At 55.6% G+C, this 27958-nt stretch overlaps 2 protein-coding genes and 1 long non-coding RNA gene across 6 annotated transcripts; 1 reads left to right on the top strand and 2 right to left on the bottom strand.

Annotated features, from left to right (window-relative positions):
* Positions 1 to 293: 293 nt before the first annotated feature.
* KCNC3 (potassium voltage-gated channel subfamily C member 3) lies at positions 294 to 19165 on the bottom strand. 4 transcript variants are annotated; one of them, XM_074315480.2, is made up of 6 exons: positions 18851 to 19165; positions 14276 to 16728; positions 9089 to 10196; positions 7360 to 7551; positions 6984 to 7109; positions 3125 to 3263 (listed from the first exon to the last, which is right to left on the bottom strand). In XM_074315480.2, the coding sequence occupies exons 2-5, from the start codon at positions 15155 to 15157 to the stop codon at positions 7006 to 7008; spliced, it is 2286 nt and encodes a 761-aa protein (XP_074171581.1). In that variant the 5' UTR covers positions 15158 to 16728; positions 18851 to 19165; the 3' UTR covers positions 3125 to 3263; positions 6984 to 7005. The 4 variants fall into 4 exon arrangements, with proteins under 4 accessions (XP_074171579.1, XP_074171581.1, XP_074171583.1 ...); XM_074315482.2 differs by lacking the exon at positions 6984 to 7109 and adding an exon at positions 4231 to 4290 and having other exon boundaries at positions 3129 to 3263; XM_074315481.2 differs by lacking the exon at positions 3125 to 3263 and adding an exon at positions 4242 to 4290.
* LOC141567606 (uncharacterized) lies at positions 16694 to 20470 on the top strand. The gene is made up of 2 exons (XR_012490398.2): positions 16694 to 17805; positions 18473 to 20470. It is a non-coding gene; the product is annotated as an uncharacterized LOC141567606 (long non-coding RNA).
* Positions 19452 to 27867, bottom strand: NAPSA (napsin A aspartic peptidase). The gene is made up of 9 exons (XM_019741477.3): positions 27710 to 27867; positions 24919 to 25033; positions 24695 to 24818; positions 24414 to 24532; positions 23845 to 24044; positions 22135 to 22257; positions 21864 to 22008; positions 19959 to 20057; positions 19452 to 19752 (listed from the first exon to the last, which is right to left on the bottom strand). Exons 1-9 carry the CDS (start codon positions 27778 to 27780, stop codon positions 19561 to 19563), a joined length of 1188 nt encoding a protein of 395 aa, XP_019597036.3. The 5' UTR covers positions 27781 to 27867; the 3' UTR covers positions 19452 to 19560.
* Between the last annotated feature and the right edge of the window lie 91 nt (positions 27868 to 27958).

Here is a 27958-nt window from a genome sequence, read left to right as displayed (position 1 = left end):
AGTTGAACCCACAGACTGGCTTCAGAGTCAGGGCGTGCAGCCCTCAGCCCGAGTGCACACTGGGGACTCAGGTCCACTCCTTCCCTGGGGACTAGTCACCCTAACCTAGGAGTTCACATCACCCAAGTGCCCTCAGACTTTCCAGTGAGGGGTGTAGACAGGCACTCACCCCAAATCAAGGGGATGTTCATACCCTTGCCACTTTAAACCAACCCCTCTTGCCACTTTAATCTACCCCCAAAGCTCTCCTGCCCCAATTGGGAGACCTTCCCAGCAGACAAACAGGAGGCAACTTTTAAATGAAAAGGAAACTTTAATTTTGGTGGGGAATGAGAGGGTGGGTGGGAAGGGGGCATGACACTGTTTATTTGGGGAGAGGGGGTGACATGCGGCAGCTTCTGCATTGGGCAGTTCATGCACCCAGGGTGGGCGTGGGGGAGGCTTGGGGGAGGGACGGTGTCGACCCCTCCCTCCCTGCCCTGGGGGTGGGCTGAGAAGACCCGCCGTTAGCACCAGAGTTGGACGATTTGCAGACCTCCCCTCCCCACACTGACTCCGGACACCCGCCCCCATCCCTGAGAGCGCCCCCTTGCCACCCCCCACCCCCCACGTCGACAGGCCAGGCCCGCCCCGCCCACATTTGAGTGAGAGAAACTTATTGCTGTGTATGTGTGTTGGGGAGGGGAGCCGCTGAGCTCAGGAAGACCCCCACCATTCATTCCTCCCCTATCGCCCCGCCCCCTGCCCCCGTGTCCATGCGTCCGGGAACGCAGGGGGCACGACATGCGTGTGGGGAGCGCGTCATGCAGCGCATGCGTGTAGTTGCGGGCACCCGGGCGGCTGGGGGAGTGGAGGGAGGGGAGCCGGACTTGAAAGTCGTCCCTAGAGCTCCCTCTCTCTCCCTCCTGGAATTCCCACACTTTGTTGATTTGGGGGATGAGAATCACGTTTTGTAGAGGCTTATAATGATTGTGGTTATTTTTTAAAGCTGAACTAAAAAGCTGGGTACGTGTGGCAGACTGGCGAGCAGGGCGGAGACGTTGGGAAGAAGTCTGTACCCTTTGGAAAAGATCCTCACCCCCTTTCCCCGCACCATTCGGCTTCCGTGAGGGTCAGGGGAATCTGGGGTGTGTTTTGTTTTTTTTTTAAAGAAGTTAAACCCTTTGGCAATATAATCGATCCCCACCCCCATACCCTGGTGTCTGGAGCCCCTAGCCCTTTGCCCCACCCCACCCCGCCCCCACAGAACCCACCCCATCCCTCACCCCTGATTCGCCAGGGTTTAGGGTCCGAGGGAAGGATGGGGGGGACTCAAAATGCCCCTTGCATAGGAATCGTTGCATCAAGAATCGTGCTCGGTGACACCCCCCCCAACCCTTGGGTGGGGGTGGGGGCGTTCCTGAGGCTGTGGGAGCAGAGGGCGGAAGGTTGCTAATTCTGTGGACCCCCAGCTCCAAAAGGGGAGTCCTCTAAGGATTCTGGGACCGGTGTGGTCTCCGGGCTTGGGGGAGGTAGCGCACCCTTGAGCCAGGATGGGGTATGAAAGTGATTTCCCACCCGCAAGCGCGGCGGGGCTTGGAGCCGGGGAAAGGCGGGCTGAAGACCCAGCCCAGGTGCTTAGGTCATTGTTTCCCAGTGTCCCTTTATTCGGGCACAGCCTCTACTTTAAATGGAGACGGGAGACACTTCTAACCTAAATAAAGGGTTTCCTGGCCAAGCAGCAGTATGTGGACTTACCGGCGTAGGTGCGAAGTGCCGTGAAAGACAAAACTTTAAAAAATAAGTGTCCTTGTACTGCCTACGACCTCATCACATCACCAGGGGCACAATATGACCCTCTGGGAAACACTGGTGTCCATGAAGAGGGTACCTTTTGGGTACCATTTAAGGGAAGGGGCTCTTTGGGGGGTCAGGGCTGGGCATAAGAAAAGGGGTGCCCTGGGAAGGTCTGGTTCCCTGGAATTACAGACAGGTTGAGCCCATCTTGGAAATTCTAGCGGCAGGAGAACCTGAGGTGGATGTCTGATGTCAGAGATTTGGGGATGTCTGGGGGAGTTGAGTCCTGAGGACTTGGGGGTGTCCAGGAAGTGTCCATGTTTGGGAAGGATTTGGAGCATCCCAAAGGCTAAAAGTGAGTTGCAGGGCTGGGTCAAGTCTTGGAGGATTGAGAGGTGCTGGGATGCACTCTAGGGAGTAGGTGAGGGTGGGGCTTGAGAGGCGGCATCTGTGTGCAGAGGTTAAGTCCCTGGAGCGTGTGGAGATTTGGAGAACGCGGGGTGCCACGGTCAGTGTCGGAAATTCTGGGTGCAGGTCTCATGTCCTGGGAACTGAAGGGGGTGCTGGGAATTTTGTGTGCTGGGGTCAGACCATCCCAGTTCTGGGATGGGAGGTCTGAGTCCATGCAGCAAGAACAGAGGCGAGCAGATGGGGGAGGGGTGGAAGGGTGCAATTCACCTAAAGGATCCTCCTAAAAGCTGAGGGAGCAGCTGTCGCAGTCGCCACCACTCCTACCATCTGAGCTCAGCTCGGGTTTTTGGCTTGGGTGACTGTTCCTTCTTCCCCCACATTACCACTAATTATTATTATTTTAAATCAATGCGTGATGGGTTGCCCTCCTGGGGTGAAGGGTAGGTGGCTAGGAGACCTTCCTGTGGCATAAAGGCCAGCCTGACCCCGTTGAGGTCCCCGCCCCTTCCCAGAGTGCCCCATCCCTCAGTCGCGTGGCATGCAGCCCCTGGCGCTTATTGCTGAGGTGAAGTTGGGGGGGCCGTCCAGATTGGGGGAGGCATGCAGAGTAGGGGAAGGTACCCCAAATGTAATTGGCATAATTTGGACTTATTTACACGAGTTGATGGGAGGGGGGTGTCCTATGGCTCATGGAGACCTGAGAAGGCTTTATTTGGGGGTGGGCGGAGAGTTGGGGGGCAGGGCTTTGGACCCTACCCCTCCATCCTGGGGGCCCAGGTGGGGTTGAGGGGCCCGGGGGTGTCTGCTGGCGTCGTCGTCTCTGTTGCATATTATTGACTTTGATTTTTTAAAAAAAACCCTTTCCCCACCCCCCACCCCCAGCTCCTTTGACCTTCTTCCCTGTCACCCCCGAGTCCCCCCACGGGGGGGAGGGGAGCGCTAGAGGATGGAGGGCAGGGTTGGGGGAGCACGGCGGGTGGCCCTGGGAGAGCCAGGGGGAGTGGCAAGGGGCGCGAGGCGCAGGGACACCCCGCTGAGGCCCGCGATGCTGCTCAGGCTGCGGGATTTCTCGTAACCTGGGGGAGGGGGGGGCAGAAACACGGGGAGGAAGCATGGAGGAGGGATGCAGAGGGAGGTCCAACAGACAGACCCCAAGACAGAAGGAGGGAAGCAGGAGAGAAACACAAAGGATAGGAGATGGAGAAAGAGATAGAGCCAGGAACAGCAACAGACAGAGGTAGAGAGGAGAAAGAGAGGTGAGGGAGACAGACAGTCAGACACCAGGACACAAACACGACAAAAGGCAAGAGGCAGAGAAATGGACAGAGGTGGACCAAGGAGATGGAGAGAGAAGTGAACAAATCGGACAGTCAGTCGCATCAAGGAGAAAGGTTCAGACATGGGGAGGGGGGAGAGACTCAGGGTTAGGAGGCAAGGTGGCGCCCACCGAGCCTCCCCCACCCTATCCCCACACAGCCCATCCCCCTCCCCTCCCCCCATTGACCCCCTCATCTGAGGCAAAAAGGTGGGGGGCAGCAAGGCAGATGGTGGCAGCAGGGGCATGGGAGGGAGCTCGGGTGGAAGGCATGTAGGGGGAGCAGCCGTGAGGAAAACTTGGTAGGGAGTTGGCAGGGCTGCAGATGGGGGGCTAACCTAGATGTAGGGAAAGAAGGAAAGGGGGGCGCTGTGAGGGGCTGAGTGGATGGAGCAAAAATCAGCAGTGCCCCTGGGGGGCCAGAGAATAGCTCCAACAGCAGTGTGAGGGGCAAGGCTCACCTGAAGGCTGTAGCGGGGTACCTTTATGGGGTCAGGAAACTTGCCAATGGGGCCTTCTGATGGGAAGTCTAAGATCCAGGAGCATGCGTGTGGCTTCCTGAAAGCTTGGCAATGTCTTAAGAGTTATGCCAGTGTCTGGGGCTTTTCTAAGTGGTGGCAAGGGGTCTGTCTGGACGAGGGCGTCTTGACCACAGGAGAAAGAGCCTGGGGGTGTTGGAAGCCCACTGTCTTGGGGACACCCCTTCCCAGCCATTCCCCAATGCTAACCTGGGGGGAAAGGGCAAGGGGGGACCGAGGGTCTCTCGAGGTCTCAGGCGGTGACAAGAGCTGGGGACAGAAATACACAGAGTCATGGGGGGTGGGGGTGGTCAGGGAGAACCCCCCAACACAGCCTCACTGTTGGGGGTCAAAGAAACGCCAGGATCGCTTCTTCCTCTTTGGGATTTTCTGGGGGAGGGGAGCAGTGAAATGGGGGCAGCGGCCAGAGACATCAAATATGGAAGGAGCTTCCGAGGTGGCTGGGGTTGGGAGGGAGGATGAAGGGAAGAGGGAGAGGGCTGGGGAGGAAGAGGGAACATGTGTCAGGTGTTGGACTCAGGTGGTTGGTGAGGAAAGATAGAGAAGGGAGAGGTCATGGGGCAGGTAGGGGACAAGCCAGGAGGAAGGGTCTTGGGAGGAGGGAAGGGTGTGGCAATAGTAGAGGGAGGGCCATGGAGGAGGTGGGGGGCACCCAGGACTCAGTCAGCCCCATCAGCTCCAGCCATTATTTGAGTTCAATGAATGGATTTTGGCATCAGAGGCAAGAGAAGCAGAGACCTCACACACCCACCCCACCCAGACTCCTCCCTCACCCACATTTCCAAATCCTCCCCACTCCCTCTGCCCCTCAATTCCAAGGGGCCCATCCAGACCTGGGTTTGGGGGACAAAGGATGGTAACAGGACTGGGAGCAAGCAGGGAGAGGGGTGAGATGGAGGCAGGGGTGGGGGGGCCGGTAATGAGATGAAAATGATGACGTGGGGGTGGTTCCAACAAGGAGAGGTGGAGGGTTAGAACAAGAGCCAGACAGTCCCCTCTGGCTTCTGTCTGAATCCAGAAGCCTGGGTTCTTGCCCCCTCTGCTGTGTGGCCTGGGGTCAGTCATGGCCCTCCTGAACTTCTGTGAAACAAGGGGCTTAGATGAGAGAGTCCCTGGAGGCTCCCCAAATCTTCCTGTAGCATCTTGGGATGTGGGCAAGGATTTAGGATGTATCTGTGTATTTCTAAGGAAGATTCCACAAATGTGTGTTGAATGAGTAAGTGATGGATCAAATTCCTTCAGGCGGCTTCTCATCACTTTAAAAATCAAATCCAGCCTCTCACCATGGCCAAAAATACCCTTCTGATCGTTTTCCACAGATTCTGTCTGGCCCCCCTCTCCCCTTGGCTGCCTGGCTCCTGCCACACTTCCCTCGTGGCTATTCCTTTAATAAACCAAGCTCATCCTACTCCCTCAGTACCTCAGGGCCTTTGCACTTGCTGTTCCTTTTGCCTGGTGGGCCTTTTTTACGTTCACATCTCATGTCACCTCCTCAAAAAGGTCTTCTGCAGACCCTCTTATCTGAAGTGGCCAGAGTATTTTTTTTCACTTGTTTATTTTCTGCTTCTCCAATCAAGGGGTGTCAAACTTTTCCTATAAAGGGCCAAATAGTAAATATTTTTGGCTCTGTGGGCCACACGGTCTCTGTCGCAACTATTCCACTCTACTGTTGTAATATGACAGTGTCTGGGTTCCAATAAAGGTTTATGTACAAAACAGCCAGCTGACAGATTTGGCCCATGGGCTGTAGTGTGCTGACCCATGCTCTAGAGTGTAAACAATGTGATGGCAGATTCTTGCTTTGTGCAATGCCAAATTTCCAGTGCCTGGAAGAGTGTCCTCAATAATTAGTTGCCGAATGAATGAATGAATGGCTGAATGGAGTCACGGGTTAGCTAGGGTGGTTTTGAGGATTACACTCCTGGCATGTGGTTAAATTCCTGGCATGTGGTAGGTGCTCCGTTACATTTGCTGACACTCCATTGACTAACAACTTCCTTTTCACGCCACCCCTCTCACTTCCCCAGGGCCAGTCCCCAGGCCTGTCCCTCCTGACCCCTTCTTTTCGCTCCATCCCCATAGCCATGACCCCGGCTCAGGCCTTGTCCCCTGGCCCCTTGTCCCAACCTCCTACCAGGCCTCCTGACCTCCAGTCCATGACCAGAGCTGACCTCTCCCCAGGTCCCTGGACAAGGTCCCAGCCCCTCAGCCAGCCACGCTTTCCTGCCTCATGGCTATCTCCCAGTCCCCAGGCTCCTGGCTTTGCTTATGCTGGTGGCTCTGGTCACTACTGTTGAATGGGACCACTTCCTCTCTGGCGCTCGGGGTAATTATCAGTTATCAACTCCCTCTGAACGCCTTCTTCCTACCCCAGGAGTTCCGCTAACTGCATGACCCTATGCTACCTCCATGACTGAATATACTGCATATATTGCCTCAAATGGCGACTTTCTGTGTCTACCTCTCCCACCAAACTGAAAGCTCCTGGGGGTGGGGGGAGGGCGGGGAGTGTCCATTTTGTTCACTGTTGAATTCCCTGCATGGGGGACAAGTGGGTGCTTTATAAGCCGACCGATTCCCAAGTGCTCATCCCACCTTGCACTCACTCCCAAGAGTGTCCTGGGTGTGCACCCTCTTGAGTTTTTAAAAAACCAAAAGGGAAGGCAGGGAGAGAGATGTCAATGGGGGTGAGGATGGGGGGTCAGTCGCGAGGGCAGGGAGGGAGGTCAGGCACATGGTGGGGATGGTTAAGGTTAGTTCTAGGGGGTTAGTGAGGGGCAGGGCACGTCCTGGGCAGGTGGGTGTGGGCTTTGTCAGGGCTGGAGGTTAATTTGATGGAGTTCTTCACTGTGAGAGGGTGGGAGTCTCGGTCAGTGGTGGCTGCATGTTCTCAGAGGGGTTAGTCAGGAGGGCGGGGGGTCCAGAAGATGGGGGCTACTTACCCCGGGGGGAGGGGTTCGTCCACTAGGGGGATATCCAGGCTGCAGCGTTGGCGTTGAGGTCGGGCAAGAAGCTTGGGGGGCCTGGCTTACGCCAGTCTGGGGGGGGCAGTGGGGGAGCACCGGTGGCTGGGGGTGGGGGAAGAGGCCAGAGGATCAGAGGTGGGGTGGGGGAGATGGAGATGGAATAAAGACAGGTGACGGATCAGTGGTGAGGAAACTTGGGGATGGGGGTCTGGGAGGGAGGAGATTTGGGGCCAGTGGATGGGGGAAGGGAAGTCCAGCACCTCCTCCCCCACTCCCTCTCCCCCCTCCCCTGGGGGAGGGGAGAGAGAGAAAGAGAGGGAGGGCCCCAGGGGGCCAGTGGAAGGGGCCTCACCTTTCCGGATGGAGCCATCAGGGGAAGGGGCGAAGTCGGTGAGGAGGAAGCAGGCTCGGTCCCGGCTGTAGCGGCCCCGGCTCCCAGGGGTGATGGGGCTCTTGTCTTCGGGGGACATGGCGGGCTGGTCGATGGCTGGGCAGTCCTCATGGGCAAGCGCGGCTGCTGCGGGGTCCCCATTGGGGCGGGGATCTGCATCCCCAGGATCAGACAGGCACAAAGAAGAGAGTGAGGTTTGGGAATTCATGGGGGGGCAAGAACAAAGAGGAAGTGTCGGCATACTTGGGTGCTGGAAGTAGATGACTGAAGGGCAGGGTGTTAGAAGGCGGTGACACGAGGGGCTCAGCTGGGAGCATGATGTTAGGGGTGTGGCTGGTGGGTCTGGAGAGTGGGTCACTGGGGAAGGTTGTTGAGTATTGGGAAAGACAACAGAGTAGGGAAGGGTGGTCGGGATGGTCGGATGGAGGTGGGTTGAGGGAGGGTGTTGTGTTAGGAAGTGGTGGTCAGGCTTGGTGTTGGGTGCTGGGAAGGGCATAGCTGGGGTAGGGTGTGGGGCATTTGGAGGCAGGACATGGGGAAGGGGTGTCTGGGAAGCAAGCTGGCTGCTAGGAAGGAGGCTGGGACACAGCATTGGAAGGAGTGTTGGATGAAGTGAACTGAGTCGGGCAGGGCTGGGGTAGGGTGTTGGGTGGGTAGGGTGTTGGGTTCAGGTAGATGGGGGGGGGTGTAGGGAATGGGAGGTAGTTGTTCGGGGAGGGGTGTTGGGTGCTGGAAAGGACACAGTAGGAAAGGGTTAGGAAGGTGACAGATGAGGGAGGGGGAAGTGGGGGTCCCCCAGGCTCTGACTCGAGCTATTTTTAATTGGTGTGAAACTGGGTCAGTGGCTGAGGGAGCAAGATGGGGGCCCGGGCGGCCCAGCTCCCTTTCTTGACCTACTTAAGACATGGGGGTGGGGCCCACCAGCCTCTCCTGCCTCCCAGACTGATGCCCCAATCTCTGCCTCTAAGGCACAGATTCCCCTGGGGGCCACACGGGCAGTCAACTCTTCTCCATCTCTCTCGATTCACCTCTTCCTCTTGGCAATATCTCTCTGTATTTCTCTCAGACCCCTCTGCAGAGCCAGAGACTGGGCCCTGAGTCCCAAGTCACTGTCCTGTCATGTGGCCATTCCACCCTCTGAGCCTCTCCCTTGGCCTCTCCGACTCTTGCTTTTTAGTTTGAGGTCAGCTCCTCTCTTGGTCTCACTGTTACTGAAACCTGAACTTTCTGCTGCTGATCCCCCGTCTCTCCCTCCACCTCTGTCCCCTCTCCCTTCTCAGTGACAATCTCTCAGTTCCAGACTGTTGCTTTCAGACTCGCTTAGAGTCATCTCCAGGAGACTCATGCTACAAGTGTCCCTTGGCTTCTTGTCTTTGGCAGGCCCACGAGACCCTTAGGCCTGTGTGTGTCCCTCCAAGTCCCCCTTTCTCTTTCTCTGAGTCCCTCTCACCACTGACTGATTACTCTGCCTCCCTGGTCTCCCTGATACCTTGGCTGCAAGTCTGTCTCTCCCCAAAACTGTCTTTTACACAAAATGTGTCACTGTCTATTTCTGTGCCACTTCTCTGGCCTCAGCAATTGCTGTTCACTTTTCTCTCCCCTGTTGCCCTCAGCATCCATGTCCTGCCCCCCTCCTCCCATGGGTCTCCCCACCTGTGCCCCCACCCTTCCCCCAGCGTCCCCTCCTCACCTGCCCTGTTGATCTCAATCACTTCTTCCTGAGCCAATGGGCAAGGCTCCCCGGGCGCCGGCAGAGGAGGCAGCCCCATGATTCCCAGCCCACCCGCTCCCCCCCTGAGCAGCCCGGGGTGCGTGTGGGGCCCCGAGGGGTAGGCCCCGGCCACAGTCACCCCCATGGAGGGCGGGGTGATAGGTGGTGGGGGGCTGATGCCCCCGCTGCCATGGTGAGGGTGGGGCGGGGGCGGCGGGGGCGGGTCCGGCTTGCAGTAGTTAGGTGAGCCGGGCTGCGGGGGCCGGGGGATGTGTTTGTTTTTCTTCTTGGGCAGCTTCTGCTTGGCCATGGCCAGCGAGTAGTACATGCCGAAGTTGTTGACGATGACGGGCACGGGCATGGCGATGGTGAGCACCCCCGCCAGGGCACACAGCGCCCCGACCAGCATCCCCGACCACGTCTTGGGGTACATGTCTCCATAGCCCAGGGTCGTCATGGTGACCACAGCCCACCAGAAGCCAATGGGGATGTTCTTGAAGTAGGTGTGGTTGGAGCCCAGGATGTCGTCGGGGTCAGCGCCAATGCGCTCGGCGTAGTAGATCATGGTGGCGAAGATGAGCACGCCCAGAGCCAGGAAGATGATGAGCAGCAGGAACTCGTTGGTGCTGGCGCGGAGCGTGTGACCCAGCACGCGCAGCCCCACGAAGTGGCGCGTGAGCTTGAAGATGCGCAGGATACGCACGAAACGGACCACACGCAGGAAGCCCAGCACGTCCTTCGCCGCCTTGGAGCTGAGGCCCGACAGGCCCACCTCGAGATAGAAGGGCAGGATGGCCACGCAGTCTATGATATTGAGGCTGCTCTTGAGAAATTCCACCTTGTCAGGGCAGAAGGTGATGCGCATGAGGAATTCGAAGGTGAACCAGACCACGCACACGCCCTCCACGTACGTCAGGAAGGGCTCCGTCTCCACCTCCACGTTGGTGATGTTCTCCGGCGGGGCCCCGGGGATCGGGGAGGCCTGCGTTACCGTCTTGTTGCTGATGTGAATAAAGCCCTCGTGGGTCTCCAGGCAGAAGGTGGTGATGGAGATGAGGATGAAGAAGAGGGAGGCGAAGGCCACATACTGCGGGGCAGAGCCAGAGAGAGAGGGTGAAAGGTGACCCTGGTCAACCGGCCATCTCCACAAGACCCTCCCAGTGGCCCTTTTCCCATCACTGAACTCTTCCCTCTGATCCTCTCCCCTGTAAAGCTCACAAAGGGGAAGGTAGGCGCTCAGAGGCAGCTCTCCCCCAGCTCCAGACAGAAGCTGGCCCCAGTAGCTGAAGGGGCAACTTCTTTCCTGGAAAAAACAAATTTTGGCCCCATGCTCTGTGTCTCCCAGACGACCTCTGTGCACCCTCCTGTTCCCTGTGTCCTATCCCCGGGCTCCCCAGCAGGGTCCAGGGGTTCTGCTATGGGATCCTGGTCGTCGGGGGCGGGGGGGGGGGGAGAGAGACTAAGATCACACACCCTCTGTGTCTCAGAGGGTTTGGAGCTGAGGGAAGGCGAAAGGAAGAAGGTGGGCAGGGAGGCGGAATCACGAGATGGCTAACAGTAAGAAAGCTTGGTTCTGAATCCAGCTTTCCCCTGCCTAACTTGGTCAAGGCTTGATTAAGCTTTCCGGATCGCAAGTGTTTTATAGGACTATTGTGAGGAATATACTGGATGAGTAGACAAAAGGCCTGGCTCAAAAACAGTGCTTGGCCCAGTGTCTGGAACTCAGTACAAAGTTTGAGCTCTTATTAGGGTATAGAGGCCTCAGAAAGGGGCCAGGGTCTTAGGACCTTGGTGCCAATTTCCAGGCCCAGAAAAGGCAAGAGGCTGGGTAAGGCCCTTGCCCAGAGAGGAGAGTGCAGGGGTGGAACCACAGAGGGGAGGAGCAGTGTTAAAGCCCTGAAGGGGTAAGGAAGTGAAGTATCAAGTCTGCAAAAAGGGAAAGGGATAGAGATGAGGAGAGTGGGGTTTAAAGCTCTCAAGAGGAAGAGTCAGGGGCCTGGACCTGAGTGAACAGAGCAGGACTAGGTGTGGGGGCTTGTTAGAGGTGCAGAGAATTCAGGGTGGGAGCTTGCCTGGGTAATTTCAGGATAGGGAATCACCGGTCTTGTGGCACAATGGTGTAGGTTTTGATGAAAGCCTTGGAAAGGAGAGAGGGCGGGGTCAAGATCTTGGAGAAGGAAGGGAATGGATCAGGCCCCTAGAGATGATAGTGGGCTTTATCAAATACTAGAGGTGAGGAGGAAAGAGTGGGGTTAAGTCCTTGGAGACGTGGGTTTTAATCAGAGGGATAGAAGGAGGCGGAAGGGCCTGTGGTGCAGAGGAGAGGGGAGCCGGGGTCAGGCTACAGAGAGGACCCTAGACCTCAGGGTGGGCTGGGGGCCAGCACAGTCCCTCTATGAACTCCCCTGCTTCCACAGGGGTGGGGGACAGGGTCTGGACTTGACATTAATCTGAGTTGCAGAGCAGAGAGGCGGACCAGAGTCCACCGCAGACAGGACCCCTGAACCTTGGGATATGCGGGGTCAGAGCGGGCCCTCTCTGCCCCGCCCCCCTCTTCCTTTCTCCGCAGTGGTTTAAGAGGCCAGAGGCCGCCACAGAGCGCATGCCCGGTGCTCCCCCGCCTGCTCAGAGCCAGGCGCGCCGCGCAGGCTGCGGCACCGCAGTGGGGGCGGGCCGGGGGGGCGGGGCACGCGGCGACCAGCACCATGGACAGCTCCCCCGCCGCAGTGCGCAGCCGCAGTGTCCGGGAACTGCCTTAACCCCTTCAGGGCTGGAACCGAGCTGGCAGTGCGCAGCCGCACTGCCTCCGCTTCTCAGCGGGAGGCCGCGGGCTGAGAGCTTGATTAACTCCTTCCCTCCCAGGGCACAGAAAGGAAGGTGGGCACCGTCGCAGTGCGCAGCTGTAAAGGCTGGACAGCGTCAGGACTGGTTTACCCCGTGCCCCGAAATGGTTCAAAAGCAGAAGGGATAGGAGGGCATGAAGTCCCTGTAAGAAGGAAAGGAGAGATTACGGGGAAAGGAGAGGGGGGCAGGTAGGTACGGCCAGACCCTTCATTTTGCGTTGGCCTCAGCTCCCAACTCTATCAAGCTATTTCCCTTGTAGGCTGGAAAGTGCTTTGGCACACCGTGGATACTCAAACAACATTTGTGGAGTAAATGAGTGACCCCCGTAGCTGTCCGGGACCTCTAGCCTCACTACAGCACCCTTCAATGGGGTCACAAGGAAGGGCGCCCCAGGCCATGGGGGGAGGGGGCCACTCAGAGGCCTGAGGGGGCATCCAGGGCCATGTCCCTTCTGCACCTCGTCCTCCCCACCTCCCCCCACCCAACCCGAAATCTCGTCAACTCAGCGCTTCCCGAGGACTAAACTTTATGCGGTGCCTCCGGTCCCCCTCCCCCTTACTCCCTCCCCCGGCGTGAATGCGGCACTGCGGCTCCTCCACGTCCTTCCTGGCTCAGGACACGGCACTGTGGGGGGAGGGGGCCGGACCGGCTCCTTAGGGTGTTTGGGTCCCCAGGAAGCTAGGAGGGGTCCCCGGAATCTCTACTCTTTCCCCTTCTTTCTAATTCCCCCCATTTTGAACTGCCCACCTCTCTTCCAACATGGGAAGGAAGTTAGGAGAGGAAGAGAGTCAGGGGAGAACTAGGGGGAAGGGTAGCTGTTTAGCCTGGGAAGTTACAAATGTTTGAGAAAAGTTTTGAGGGGGAGATGAAGGGGACTTTGGGGAAATTTTGGGATTTCGAGGGAGATAAGCTTGGGGTGTGGGCTCTTTGGTTCACTTTGGGCAGAGGAGGAAGCTGAGGAGCCTCCTGGGCTTTGGGACTGAGTGTGGGGAAAGGGGGAGCAAACAGGGTGGGGGGGCAGCGAGTGGAAAGATACCAAGGCAGGATAGAAAGAACTAGGAACTATTTTGAGAAGAAAGTTTTGGGGCTGATAACTTGAGTGAGATCCCAAGGATTGAGGTTAGGTGAAGTTCTGGAGCAGGAGGGAAAGTCATTTATCCACTAGGAAAGGGGCTGGGAAGCTGGGGAAAGGGTGTCCCTGAGAACGGGAGTGGGCTATAAAGTTTAAATAATGGAAGGGTGAAACTGGGAGAATCTATGCGTGAGGAGGAAGCAATTCTGGAGAGCACATGGCAGGTTCTGAAGAGGACAAGCATATTATGGGGGCTCAGTAGTTTTGGAGACAATGAGGAGAAGAGTGAGAGATTTTGGGGAAGACTGGAGCTCTGTGGGGAAAGTCCTTGGGATGGGAGTTGGTGTGAAGGATGCAGGAAAGGACATGAACACAGAGGGGTCTTGGAGGATCCCAGGAGGAATGATGTCCCAAAACACTGTAGCAGTGAGGGGGTGGTGGAAGTGTCCTAGCCAGAGCAAGTGGTTTGGAGGTTCTGGGGATCCAGGAGGCTCTGAGATTGGGATAAGGGAGTCTTCTGAGACTATGAGGACAGAAGAAGCAGGGGTTTCAAAAATAGCCTCAATAGAAGACTCAAACTCGGGGGGGAGGGCAGGAACAGCAGGAAACGGTGAATCAGGGAGGTGTTGTGAGAGCCTAAGGGGCTGAGGGCTGGTGAGGGGGCTTTGGAGGGTCTGCAAGGGGCAGGGAAAGGTAGGGTAGTATTCACAGGACTCGGGACACTTTGAGGATTAGGAAAGGATGTCTTCTGAGGGTCTGGAGCAGGTCCCCCCCCCAAAAAAATGAAGGCCTATAGGGTTCTTCTGAGGGTTTGAAGGGTGGCCCAGAGAGGTAAGAAGGGATTTAGAGGGGTTGGGATGATTCTCAGGGCTGGAGAAAGGTCTTCTGAGGGTCTTCGAGGAGTAGAGAAAAGGCGGGGATGAAGTTTTTCAGAGAAGCCCAGGAAGAAGTTTCTAAGGGTCTAGTGTGACCTAGAGAAGCGGAGTGGGGTATGGAGGGATTTGGGGGATTCTGAAAGTTGTGGAAACGTCTTCTGAGGTTCTGGGGATGGCCAGGAGAGGGGGGCGTGTTCAGAGGAGTACAGGAGACTCAGGGTTAGGGTTAGAGGCTTCTAAGAGACTCGGAGGCCGAGAGAGACCAGGAAAGGCTGGAAGCGGCCATGGGATTCTGAGGGTTGGGATGGGGCGCTCCTGGGGGTCTGGGAGCGCATGGGGAGGGGAGAGGGATGGGGGCTCCGACAGCGCGCTCACCCTGGCGGCCCGCGACGAGTAGGGGTCCTCGAACAGCGCCCACACGCGGGGCTGCCAGCGGCGCCACCACGTGCCGCCCGCGCCGCCCGCGCCCCCTGGCGGCCCTCCGGCGCCGCCGCCCGCGTCCTGGAAGCAGAGACGCTTGAGCTCTCCTCCCGCGCCGTCCAGGCCGCCGCCGCCAGCGCCTGCCTCGTCGTCCAGGACCGCGTCGTGGGCGCCCGCGGCGTTGGCAGCGTTGGCGGCGCCCGCGGAGTCGGGCGCCTCGAAGGAGTCGAGCGCCTCCTCAGCATCGCGGTGCTGCCGGTAGGTCATCCAGCAGCAGGCCTCCACGTCGGTCTCGTCGATGCCCCAGAAGCCGAGCTCCTCCTCGAAAAGGGGCCCGCACACGTCGGCCGGGCAGTGCAGCTTGCCCGTGCGGTAGTAGTTGAGCACGTAGGCGAAGACGCCCGGGTGTCGGTCGAAGAAGAACTCGTCGGCGCCCGGGTCGTAATCGAAGCGAGCCGCCGCCTCGGGCTCGGTCAGGCCGGCCAGCCGCGTCCCCGGCAGGGTGCGCAGCGTCGAGCGGTACGTCTCATGGCGCACGCCGCCCACGTTGATCACGATCTTGCCGCTGTCGCCACCGCCGCCGCCGTGCCGCCCCATGGCCGCCGCTGGCAGCCCGGGGCATGGCTCGGCGCGCCGGTCCCCGGGCCCGCGGGATGCCGGGGGGCCCGCCTGGGACGCGGCGGGGCCGGGCTGCGCAGGCTGCTGCTGCTGCTGCAGCGGCGGCGGTGGCAGCGGCGGAGACAGCGCCGGAGGGGACTCAGGCGGCTGCGGCGGCGGCGGCTGCTTGCTGGCCCCCTGGCGCCCGCGGAAGGACGAGACGCAGACTGAGCTCAGCATTGGACGGGGGGCGGGGCTGGAGGGGCGGGGCCTCGAGGGCGGGACCTCAGGGGAAGAGGCAGACGTGATTGGGTAGGAAGAAACGATAAATGAGGAGGCGGGGCCGAAGTAGGGAGGAATCGAAGTGATTGGTCTAGGGGATAGGGGTGGGGCTGAAGCCGAGAGTGGGACTGGGACTCTTAACACGGCCTAGGTGGACGGGGCGGGGCAGCAGATGAAACACACCGATTGGATCTTTCCGAAGGAAGGAGAGGGGGGAGGCGTTAAAAGAGGCTGGACGCACCGCTAACGTCTGTCGGCCTGGCAGCACCAAGAGAGCGGAGGAGGCGGGGCTAGATGAGAAAGAAATCTGATTAAACTGAAAAAAAGAGGGTGCCGGGCAGAGAAAACGGACAAGTTCAAGCTATTTAAAAAGGCCGTGAGGAGCGGAGCGATGGGCGGGGCTACAATGTGGGACGGACCTAAAGAACAGACAAGTAGAACCTGGTGCGGAAGGACAGATGGAGATGGTGGGATTGGGCTCCTACCATTGCTCGGACAGGGCAGGGCGGATCTTAAGAAGAGGCGGGGTCGAAAAAAGTAGAAACAGCCTTGATTGGGCTGGGAGAGTGAGGGCGGGACTGAACGAGGGCGGGTACTGAAAATGGAGAGTAGAGAGTACTTTCACGCGAAATGGCAGTAGGCTAGACTGAAAGGGAACAGAGCAAGGGGTACAGGGACTGAGACCCAGTGAGAAGGGTCTGAGAGGAGCGAATCCTGGAAACCTGAGAGCGTCTGGGTAGGATTACGGGAGGGGGCGAGGTAGTGAAGGAGCGAGGCCAGGGCTGCAAGCTTAGGCTGATGACACGGGGCTGGACCGGGAAAATAAGTGTCAGGTTGGATGGGGCGGGACTGAGGAAAGTGGGTGGGGTCTACGAATGGTAGGAAAGTCTTGAATGGGCTATGGGAAGGCGAAATTAAGGGAGGAGCGGGGTTTTAAGGGACTTGAAAGCAACCAAGCTAGGCGGGGGCGGGGCAGGGATAAGAAAGGGTAAAGAAGGTAGATGGGAGTGCTAAGGGAATGGTGAGACCTGCAAAGAGTACAAAGCTACCAGGTTGGACGGGGCTGCGGGGGGGAGGACGGGACCTAGAATGAAGAGTCCTGGGGACCAGAGACCCCGGGGAGAGTTCTAAGTGTCAGTCGGGACTTAAGAGGGCGTGGCGAGAACTTCCAACTGATGAGGGAAAGGGAACGAGGTCTAGATAACGGCGGACTGCAGACAGGAGAACAAAAGGATATGTTGAGAACTGGCGAAGAGGGAGCCCTAAGGAAGGCAGAGGGGAAAAACCAAAGCGCCAGGAAGCACAGTCTAGGCTGAAGCAATAGGCGGGGCCAATAGGAAATAGGGCGGGGCTAGATGTCAATCTTGGTGGGAGGGAGAGATGGAGAGTAGGGCAGGGCTAATAGAGGGGCGGGGCCAGAGCTAGGCGGACTGCCCTGGGGCGTTCTTGCCCCGCCCCGTAGGCGGGCCCAGACGCCGGGCGGCAGGGGCCGAGGCGGGGCTAGCGGCTGCGGCGGGAGGAGGCGGTACCTGTGGGAGCCGAGGGGGCGGGTCAGGGGCTGCGGTCTTTTTCCCGCTGCTCAGTCCCTGGCCCGCTGCCTCCCTCTGCAGGTGCGGCGGCTGGTTCATATCGCCTTCCCATCCACCCCTGCTCCCGTCTCTGTGTCTCTTGGTGTCTCTTTTTCTCCCCTTTTTCTGAATATTTGTCCTTCCGTCTCTGCCCTGACTCCTCTGAGACTGGCCCTTTTCTAAGTCTCCACCCTCCCTCTGGGTCGCTGTGCCTTTGTTCTCCGAATCTGTCACCCTCCTGAGTCTTTGCCCCATCTTGTAAGCCTCAGTATCTCCCCCCCCCCCGACCATGTCTGGGTCCTCCCACCCCAGTCTCTTTCTCTTGGTCTCTACCTTTTTGATTTCCTACTCTTTCTGGGCCTCTGTCCCCCTCTCCCTGGGTCTCAGTACCCTCCAGGTCTCTGTCGCTCCTCTTTGCGTGTCTGTCCTATACTCCCCACCCCCCAGGCTTTGTTCCCTCTTTCTCTGAATCTCTGCCCGTTCATCTGGGTCTCTGTCTCCTCCCTCCCTGTGTCTTCCCCCCTCTTCTGTCTCTTCCCTCCTCTCCCCCGTCACTGCCTTTCCTCTTTCTGCCCTTTCTCTTTCTCTTTGCCCGTTCCACGGGTCTTTGTTTCCCCCCCACACCGTCTCTTTCACCGCCTTTTGAGTCTCTGTCCCCCTCTTTCTGGGTCTCTGTCGGTCTTCTTTGAGATTCTGTCCCGCTGTCCATTGGTCTGTCCCTGTGTCTGGATCTCTGTCCCTTTCTCTCAGGCTCCCCCCTCCCACCATCACCCATCACTCCCCTGAATCCCCCATCCTGGCCAAGGCTCCAGGCTGCGTCACTGCAGAGTTGCAGAAGTGGGGCCTGTCCTGCGGACTACGGACGTAGTTTCCCTCACCCCGCAGGCCCCGGGCTTCCCACTGCCTTTGATCCAGTATCCTCGGGCAGTCCTCAAGCCCCCGATAGGACCCAGGAGAGAAGAGAAAAGACATCGGGGCTTCCAACTCCTGTCTGCCTGAATTCTGGTGTACCCCCAAGCAGAAGTCGTGAATCCTGAGGTGAGGGACTGGGCTTGAGTTGAGTGAGGCTCTGGGCAAGTCGGGGATGGAAGCTGGAGCAAGGGTTGGGTAGACATTAGGAGCAGGGAGTAGGGGCTAGGGAAAGGACCCAAGTCAGCCATCCTCCCTTAGCCCCCTCCCCAGCCCAACTATTCTTTTCTGCTTTTGACAGCAGCATCCAGGCACGAGATAAAGTTACCAAATGAGCGTTTTTGCAGAGGTCAGAAGGTGTAGGAGAAAGTGCGGGCTGGGGGGCAGGAAGGGTGAGCAGGGCTGGATAGGGGAGAATAAGGGATGAAATCTGGGATTAGAGACAATGGGAGGCGGAAGGAGGCTGGAAGCAAGGAGTAGCAGGGTGGTCCAGACTTCATCAGGCCCTGGGAAATTGGATGTCGTCACTCCCTCATGGCTCTTCCCAGGCCCCACCAAGGTATGTGGTGGATTTATGAACTTGAATTCTCTACCCTTGTGGCGCGGGTGGGGGGGGGGGGTGTACCGGGGGTGGCCTCTGGAGGCATAATGAGGGCTCGGGTTACAGGACACCCAACCCTTTAAACGGGGAAGTAGACTCGATTTTTGCCAAAAGACACCAGGAGGGGGAAGCCAATGTCTGTCCACGTCTTCAGATCCTTACCCCATCCCTCTTTCGCAATCTGTCCTTTTCCAGGTCCTCAAGCACAAAATTCCTGAAAGTCCCAGCTACCACCTCGTCATCCTCCGCTCCCCCTCCTAACTCTCCCTTCCCCATTCCCCAACCCGGGGTCTTTTCTTTCCTGAATTCTAGGCTCTTGTTCCTCCGCTACATTCCTAGCAGTTCCAAATCCAGCAAAGAGAGTCTCCCGGACACTAAAGCTGAACGTGTAGGGACTCTGCCTACGATCCTTGATCCCCCGAGACCCTCCAAATACCTCGGCCCCCAAAAATCATTATTGAGGGGAATCTCTCCGCTGTAATCTCTCTCCCTCACCCCCCGCCTCCAAAATTGGGATTTGGGCTGTTTTACCGCCCCCAGACCCTGAGCCTTCTCCCCCTCCCCTGTACTCACCCCACGTCGAGACGGGGCGGGGATGGGGGAATCCCGGGCTGGCGATAGGGGGAGGGGTGACCCAACCCCGGCTGCTCTGGGCAGCAAAAGGCTGCGGAGGGGCGAGTGACATCATCGTCGGAGGAGGGACAGCACAGCTCCCCCCAAACCGGGGGCTTCAGGCCCCGCCTTTATGGCGCACCCAGGGGTCCCGGAATCCCAAGAGGAGAGAGGAGGAACAGATGAAGTCTACGGGAATGGTATCCCCTCCCCTTAGAACAAGGGATGGAAAACCCTTTACGATTTCAGCCACCCCCAACTGCCACCTGTCGCTGCCGTCGCGACCTGTCGCCTCCCACGCATGTTGTGGCTGCGCCCGCCCCCGGCAGGCCGTAAACACGACCTGAACTACAATGACCGTGATGCTCCGCGGTGCCTGGCGCCTTTGATGAGAGGAAATACAGACGAGGGTGTTCATGGGATATGTGGTATAAGACCCTCGCACCAGTGTGAGCCCTGGAAGAAAGGAACGGTACCTTTCTCCTTCCTTTCCTTAACTCCAGGTGCCTGACATTTTTTTTCCAAAAATCACGCGTTTTAAAAAAAAATCGGCCCAGGTAGGTTAAATGGAAATAGTGAATTTTTACTGAGTAGAGGGGCCTCAGTTACCATCCGGTGCGCAGGCGTCTAACCAAGGCGTCAATCAGAAAACTGCGCCTGCGTGGACCACCTCAGTGTCCAGCTCCGCGAGAACGAGTGCGCGCCAGCCCCACTCGGGCACCTTCTTTTATGTTCCCGCGGTCGAAGACCGCCACATAGCTACGCAAGAAGACATCGCCGAGAATCCAGAAGGGCCCTTCGGGTGGAGGTATATCCAGGGCCTTGAAGCCGGACAAGCAGAGGCGGACGCCACCCCGAGAAATCTGCAAAGTGACATGCCAGGCCTCTGGGTGTCACGCCCACCGACCCCGCCTCTTCTCTGGGAGCCAAAGCTTCGGCCCGCCCACTACCCGGGGTACACGAAACGTTTCTGTTGCTGCTACTCGGTCCTTGTGAGGTCTCACTCCTAGCTCCACCCTCTCAAACCCAACTTACGCGTCACTCTGACGTCATTGTTACGGCTACCTACCTGGATGACATAGTCCTGGGCCGTCAGGTTAAACCAGGCGCCTCCAAGGTTGAAGGAGACTGGGGGAAGCGTTGTGATTATCGAGCACTGGAAGAAATACTGAGGCAGAAAAGGAACAAGTGGAGATGAGGGATTCCTGCTCTGCTCACATTCCTTCCGTGGCTGCCCAGTTCCATACATATACTGGGCAGTTACGTATTCAGAGCCTTATGTGGTCAGGCCCTGCTGCCTTCTCTAGCCTTACCATCTCCTCCTTCATGCTATATAACTGTTGCCACTTACCCTAGGCTCCCATTTGAACAAACGCTCTTTTCCTCTAATTGTACACCCACAGGTGTATTTAATTTGTCTTACACTGTGTCTAAAATGTTTTAAAAATTAGTTACCAACTGTATATCATGGTGGTACTGGTTGTATCCTGTGGCGTTTGCTGCTGTGCAACCTTACAAAGTTACTTAACCTCTGTGTGCCTTCATTTCCAATCTGAAAATATAGATGATAATAATACCTCATAGGAATGTTGTGTGAGAAATAATTAGCTTAGAAGAATGCCTGACACATGGTGCTATTATTATTTACAAACAAGAGCTTTCAAATAATGTTTTCAGGTTTCTCCAACAAACCTGGCTTTCCTTACATGACAATACTTGGCTGGAACTGAGTAGTTGAGAGCTGCGCTTTTTAGATTAATGAGGCATGTGCTCTCCAGTTTCCCTCAACTCCCACCACTCCCAAGTACCTAACAATATATTAGGTTGATGCAAAAGTAATTGCGGTTTAAAAGGTTAAAAATAATTGCGAAAACCACAATTACTTTTGCACCAACCTAATAATATAAGGCTATTATTCATAGCCCAAGAAGTTTATCTTCTTTAAAAACCAGTATTAATGACCTTGTTTGGAAAGAAAGGAATGGTGAGAACAAGGTTGAATGAGTGTATATCAGTTGACAGGAGAGATAACAGCAACAACAGGCATCAAAGCATTGTTCCAAGCACCTTAAGTGAATTAATTGTTTCAGTCCTCACAACGTACCTAAGAGGTGAGTGTCAGTCACCCTATTTTGAGGCCAAGGAAACTTAAGTGACTTGTCCAAGACAACACAGCCAGTAAATAGCAGACCCGGATTCTAACCTGAGTAACCCATGCCCATAACCACTATGCTCTGCCTGGTTTCCTTGGCTCCTACAAGGCTACATATATGTCCTAGACACTTGACTTGGAACCTCAGGAACTGAGTTTTCTCCACCCTTCCAAGTGCCAAAGTGCGCCATGATGGAGTAGCAGAAATTCAGATCCAGAAGGACCTTGCCCCTGCCTGGACACTGCAGGACCTCCTGAGGTAGAAGTGGGTGGGCAGCTCTTACACTGCACTGCACCCCACTCCATGCTTGAAATACGCTTGTGTGGCTTCTGTGAGCCTACACTCTCCAGGTGCTCCTCTCTGCCTCTGGCTGTTCCTGCCCTGTCTCCAGTTTCAGTCCACGTGGGTGTTCCCCAAAGCTGTTCCTGGGACCTCCTCTCTCCCAGGGAGGGCTCCCCTCCTCCATGGCTGTGATTACTGTCTTAAGGGCTGACAGCCCCTAAATATGATGTCTGAGCTTCTCCCACGCCTCCCCAGACATCCCCAGGTCTCAGCCTAACTCCCATCCAGTCCTGAATAAACCTGCGTCATCATCTCCTCCCATCCACTGAGTCATTTAGACTAGACACTTGGGAGGTGTCCTTGCTTCCTTCCACTTGCCCGCCCCCCCGCCTGTCACTCACAAGGTACAGTACCTTGTGCCCTGGGATACCTCCTGGCCACCTGATTCCCACCCTCGGGCCCCAGCATCCTGCTCGGTGTCTACCATCAAATCCCAATCAGCCTGCCCAGCCCACACCCACCAGACACCAGGTCCTCACCTCCCCCAGCAGCAGGGGGAATGCCCCAATGGCTGCCTGCAGGGCCTGGATCTCCTCAGTGGGTCCCGTGATGAGAGTTGTGCCTGTGTCCAGAATGGCAGCACAGCCCTGAGCACAAAGAGTCAGCCCTGTGCCCACCTTTACGCTGTGAAGTGGAATGGGATGGTCATTAGAGCCAAGAGTCCAGATCCCCAGTTCCCTTCCCCTGAGAAAACGCTGGAGGTCAATCTCCAGCCCACTCCTCCCAGAACTAGGAGGCTGGGTCCCTCACCGTTCCATGTGGACCTGCCAGTAGGCAGGGACGGTGACTGGCACGTAGGTGAGGGGTGGGATGTAGTGTGCTGGGTCTGAGCCACCCAGAATCAGCTCTCCTCCATCAACCACTTCAGGGTCCCTGCAGAGATAGAGTGCTGTCAGTGTCACCAGAGTTTCCCCTGCCAGCCCAGGAGTGACCAAGGAAGGGACTTCCTGCCAGTGCGGTGGTTTCTGTGTTCTAGATGGAGTAGTGAGATGCAGGCAGGACACAGATGTTGGGACTGGAAGCAAGGCAAGAAGTAAAGAAATGAGGCTTTCCTGGCAGGATTAGGAGTTTAGGGTCTTGAGGACTTTCTGGAGTGGGGGTGGGACTTCCTGATTTGGCTGTGGAAGTTAGAACTTCTCCTGGGGGATATATTTTTTTTTTTTTAGATTTTATTGGGGAAGGGGAACAGGACTTTATTGGGGAACAGTGCGTATTTCCAGGACTTCTTTCCAAGTCAAGTTGTTGTCCTTTCAATCTTAGTTGTGGAGGGCGCAGCCCAGCTCCAGGTCCAGTTGCCATTACTAGTTGCAGGGGGTGCAGCCCACCATCCCCTGCCGGAGTTGAACCGGCGGCAACCTTGTGGTTGAGAGCCCACGCTCCAACAAACTAAGCCATCCGGGAGCTCAGCGGCAGCTCAGCACAAGGTACCATGTTCAATTTTAGTTGCAGGGGGCGCTGCCCACCATCCCTTGCGGGAGTCGAACTGGAAACCTTGTGATTGAGAAGATGCGCTCCAACCAACTGAGTCATTCGGGAGCTCAGCCGCAGCTCAACTCAAGGTGCCGTGTTCAATCTTATTTGCTGGGGGCACTGCCCACCATCCCTTGCGGGACTCGAAGAATCGAACTGGCAACCTTGTGGTTGAGAGCCCACTGGTTCATGTGGGAATTGAACCGGCAGCCTTCGGAGTTAGGAGCACGGAGCTCTAACCACCTGAGCCACCGGGCCGGCCCCTGGGGGAGATTTTTAAGTGGAGCACTGTGGTTCCTGAATTGGCTCTGGAACGTGTGATAGTATGGAAGTGGGGTGACTTCCTGGTGGATGGGGAGACATTTTGAATTACATGTCTTGAGATTCAGAGGCAATAGACTTCCTGACTTGGCTGAGAGTGATGGAAACGGGGTGGGACTTCCTGCATAGGTTAGACATCAGAATAACTGAATGGGCATAGGATTTTCTGTTTGTGGGGAATGGACCTCTGGGAGGGGAGGTGGAGACTTCCTGGAAGGTGCTGGGACTTTCTGAGCATAAGGTTGAGCTTCCTAAAAGGAAAGTGGGACTTCTTGGATTAAAATGGGCAATTCTTGACTTCTTGTGTGCGTTCTAAAATGGAATTTGGGCTTTCTTTATGTGAAGAGGGGGTTCTTAAATTGAGTATTTGATTGGATAGGGCATTGAATTTCCTGGTTTGAGTTGGAAACATGGAGCATTTTAACTGATGTTGAGTTTAGTACATCTTAAAGATGTTGCTTAGTGAATGGGACTTCTGAATAGGCTTCAGGTGTTTCTTATATTGGAAAGGTGAACTTCCTGTGTTGGGTGGATGACTTCCTAACTGGAGAGTAGCTCAGTGACTTCCTGAATGGAGGGTGGAACTTCCTTTATTGGGGCTTCCTGAAGGCAGGCAGAACTTCCCCCTTGGGGCTAGGAGTCATAGGAAGGTAGACCCTCCCCAATTACCTGTTGAGATAGAAGGAGAAGACAGGTTTATCCAGTAGACCCTGGTCAACCAGTGCATCCAGTGGGGGCCGAACTTCTTCCACAGCCAGAATGGGAAAACCAAGGCCCAATATCCCATCGAAGTGAGCAAAAATGAAGACCAGGCTGGGCTCCCACAGAGCCTCCCCAAAAGTCACTGATGCACCCGTGAGTCCTCCAATCTAGGGGAAGATTCAAATGGGGCAAGTTACTTCTGGAAGGACACTTCCTACATGTCCCTGAGAACTCCCCAACCAAGGCATGAGTCCCAGGTCTGGGGACATGTGGAAACTACTCCAAGTGCCTAGGAAGCTTTGCCTCCCCACTGAAGCCCACCCCTTTACCTAGGAAGCCTGCCTCCAAGCTTGGGAAACCCCGCCTCTGTGTCGGAAGCCCTGCCTCTTTACCCATGAAGCCCCTCCTCCCCACTTAAGAAGCCCCACCCACTTGCCCAGGAAGTTCCACCTCCTCAGGCCCCTCCCTAAGCCAGATTATCTTAGACGTTGGGGTTCTCCCAGGGTCAAGCCTTCCTGGGGCCGAAGGTTACTCACAGTCAGCTTGTCCTCACTCAGGATGCCGCTTAGCCGCCCAGTTCCATATTGAATAGCAAACTTAGTCCCATTGGGCTTGAAGGAACTAGAAACTTTGGGGTTGAAGCGGTGGTGGAACCCTAGGTCATAAGGTCAGGAAGGTGTCATTAGGGGAGCTGAGTCTCCCCTGTGAGGGCATGTCAGAAGAGAAGGGTGCCTCAAAATCCCTTGGGAAACTGAGGCCCAGCCTCCCTTCTTCCTCCACCCCCAATTCAGCCTTATTCTCCCACATGAGAGCTCACAGCAGGGCAGACTGAGGAAGTAGCATCTCTTGGACGGGACCCAGAGATTGGAGGAACCAGTATCAAAGACGACAGAGAAGTTTTGTGGGGGCGTCCCCAGCCCTATTTCCCCATAATATTGGACCTGATGGCAAAATAAAAACAAAACAAAATAGAGAGAGTGTATGTAAATGAAGAGCTTGACTTGAGGGCAGGAGGGTGGAGGCTGTGGGGCTGTGACTCACATTCATGAAAGTGGAGAGAGGCACAAAGGTGGGCTTGCCTCCAGGGGGTGGGGTCCCCCATGCCCTCAGTGGGTTCAGGGTCCTGTGTCCAGTGTAGACTCGGCGAAGAGGGATCCTGTGGGGAGGAAGATACTGACAGCTGGGAAGCTACCCTTCTGGAGACACTATCAGACTTTCCCAAATAGAATGGAATGACAAAGCAAATATCTTCATGGCCCTACGTGCAATAACAGTCATTACAGGAAACCCTACAATAACAAGCTCCCAGGAAACGCTACTAAACGCCATGATGACAAATTTCCCCAAGACTGTACAAGAGCAAACCATCCAAAACAGACTTTCCCCAAAACCTTTCAATAAGAGATATTCCAAAGAACATAAAATGAGCCATTCCCAGGGAATGGACACTCACAACGTTTTCTAAAGACCCTAACATAAAACCAGCCTTTGCAAAAACCCTTGCATGCTTCACTTCATGATTTTGGAGAATATTTTTCCCACCATTGGGGGGGAAATGTAAGCACCATATCCTAATTTCACTACAATAAAATACATTCCAGATATATTCATGACTTAATGTGAAAATAAAATTGTAAGAGCACTGGAAGGAAATGAAGTGTTTAAATACCTCTGAGAAGAGGAAGCCTTTTCTAAGCATGATACCAAGATGAGAAATCATGGGGGGAATAGTGATGAGTGTGACTCTCAAATTTTAAACCTCAAAAAAAATAAAGCTAGGGGAAACAATTACTAGCTGTATGTCAGAGTTAATATCTCTTATGTACAAAGAGCTTCTACAGATAAATAAGAATAAGACAATAACAGTGTCGGGAGACAATTCTCCATGGGTCTCTTGCATTTCTGCAGAGACATTGACTGCCTTTGTCCAGATGGTCTTGTCAAGGATTTCGTTTAGTGAACAGCCCTGAGAGATAGTGTCCCCCCACCCCGGGCCAAAGGGCAGGCAGGTTTATGATCCATTATAAAAGATTCAAGTTCCCTAAGCTTACAGTTCCTCTCCTGTAATGACCTCACTGCATGTGTAGCTATTGCGCAGCCCTCTTCATTTCACCCTATGGGAACTGAGGGTTCAGAAAAATGACACAAATGGTAATAGTCTGGCTACTACTAATTGCTGGAAGTAGCAAACTATCTTTTGTCTCTGACCTGGGAGTCTTGTGTCTTCTAACTGCCACGAAACTGTGGCAGGCTAACTTCACAGTTCTTGACATTCAGTAGGAAAATGGGCAAAGGACATAAGCAAGTAACTTGGGAAAGAAGTATAAGCAGCTTCTAAACACATGGAAGGAGGATCACCTCAATAGTAATTAACAAAATACAAATGCCAAGAGTGAGAAACCCTGCAGATTGGCAAAAAACTTTGAATACTCACTATTAGCTGGGAGGTGTAGACTTGTAGAAACTTTCTGGAGGACAGTTTGGTAACTATGTGTATCATGGGCCTTAAAATTGTACACACCTTTTAACCCAACTCAATTTCAGAAATCATGGGACAAGCATGCAAAGATACGTGTCTAATTTTGAAAACTGAAGACCACCTAATGTCCTGCATGGGTACAGTTTGGCTCTGCTGTAGAACATGTATAGAATGGATTCCATTCAACCACTAAAAAAGAGAAAGTAACTCTCTGTCAGTGGTTCTGAAACTTTAGCATGAAGCAGATCACCTAGAGCAGGGGTGATGGCAAACTTTTTTGTAAAGGCTTTTCAGGCAGTCTGTCTCTCATGCAGCTGCTCAACTCTGTCAACCTCCTGTGAAAGTAGCCATAGACAACATGTAAATGAATAAGCATGGCTGGGTTTGTTCCATTCAATTTTAGTTGCAAAAACAGGTGTCAGGCTGGATTTCACCCAAGACTGAGTGTTTGCCAACCCCTGACCTAGAGAGCTAGTTAAAATTCAGGAGGCTTAGCTTCTGATTGAGTAGGTCTGGGAGGGAGCCTGTGAACGTACATTTCTAACAAGTTCCCTGGTCCTGCAGATGTTGGTCTGAGGGCGACAAAGAAAATCACTGCTCTTTGCACTGACTTGGGAAATGGCCGTGATCTATTCTGTTCAAACACCAGGCAGCAGACATCATGTGCAGTAACACTTTCCTACCAGCCTGTAGTCACTGCTTGGAGCCCTGCCTCCCACTCACATCTTTGCTCCTCCCCCCCCCCCCCCCCAGTCTTTGAGAGCCCCAGGAATGTGAAGTGGGGAAAAGGTTTCCTGGAAGAGTGTGCCCCTTTCCCCCATGGAGAGTTCCAGAGGGTGTGGAGAGGAGAGGAGAGGAAGGGAGAGATTAGGGGGAAGAACAGAGGCCAGATGGGGGGGTCATTGAGGTTCCCCAAACTGGACTTCTTGAGACCTAAACAGTTTGGAAGATGCAAATCTGAGGGAGTCTTAGTTTAACTATTATAGACCTAGGTCTCCAACCTCTGTGTATGTGTGTGGGGGGGTCACATGTCTGGAGCCCCCAGTACCAGATCATCAGAGCTCTGGGTGGGATCCACACGGTCCTCCCAAAAACACATACCGAGAGGAGGGAGATGGGTCCCCAGTGAAGGGTCTTGGGGCTGGAGGATCTTGGACTAAAAAGGCTGGGGTCCTAGGAGATATCAGAGTGGGGCCCTCAGGGGTGAGAACCCAGTATGGAGATGCCGGAACCCAAGAGATAGCAGTCCTGGGGCACCAGGCTTGGGAGTCACTGAGCTGGGGCGCCCCAGACTTGAAGGGCAAGAAGGGGAGAGTCTATCCCAGGTTAAGGGGTGGTGGGGGTCCCCAGTACCGTATAAGCGTGGCCCCGGCGGGCTCCACCGTCAGCAGCGGCAGCAGCAACAGCAGCGGTGACAGAAACATTTCTGGGGACCTGTGTGTGGCCCCAGGCGTCCTGCAGCTTCGTTTCTTCCCCTGAGACTCCACCCTGTGCACCGCCCACCTCCTGGTTTCGGAGGTGACCAGGACCTGAAGTCTTTCAGTGGATGACATCCGTGGCGGGGTGGCGGGGCGAGGGGGGGGGGAAGGGGGTAGTATTTTT

Source organism: Rhinolophus sinicus, chromosome 8, assembly GCF_057876585.1.
Source record: "Rhinolophus sinicus isolate RSI-liver-muscle chromosome 8, RSI-T2T, whole genome shotgun sequence".
NCBI classification, from domain to species: Eukaryota; Metazoa; Chordata; class Mammalia; order Chiroptera; family Rhinolophidae; genus Rhinolophus; species Rhinolophus sinicus.
The sequence above is the reverse complement of the archived record's forward strand: the minus strand, read 5'-3'. Positions and strand labels throughout refer to the sequence as shown.

Excerpts from the sequence above, each read along its gene's own strand:
- KCNC3 (XM_074315478.2), bottom strand. The coding sequence starts at position 15,157 with ATGCTGAGCTCAGTCTGCGTCTCGTCCTTCCGCGGGCGCCAGGGGGCC. Across the intron at positions 10,197-14,275 it reads ACTCGTCGCGGGCCGCCAGG|TATGTGGCCTTCGCCTCCCT; the intron begins GTGAGCGCGCTG and ends TCTGCCCCGCAG. Across the intron at positions 3,264-7,359 it reads TGATGGCTCCATCCGGAAAG|GTTACGAGAAATCCCGCAGC; the intron begins GTGAGGCCCCTT and ends CCCCTCCCCCAG.
- NAPSA (XM_019741477.3), bottom strand. The coding sequence starts at position 27,780 with ATGTTTCTGTCACCGCTGCTGTTGCTGCTGCCGCTGCTGACGGTGGAG. Across the intron at positions 22,009-22,134 it reads TGGCAGGTCCACATGGAACG|CGTAAAGGTGGGCACAGGGC; the intron begins GTGAGGGACCCA and ends TCCACTTCACAG. Across the intron at positions 19,753-19,958 it reads CCCAGGACTATGTCATCCAG|ATTTCTCGGGGTGGCGTCCG; the intron begins GTAGGTAGCCGT and ends GTCACTTTGCAG.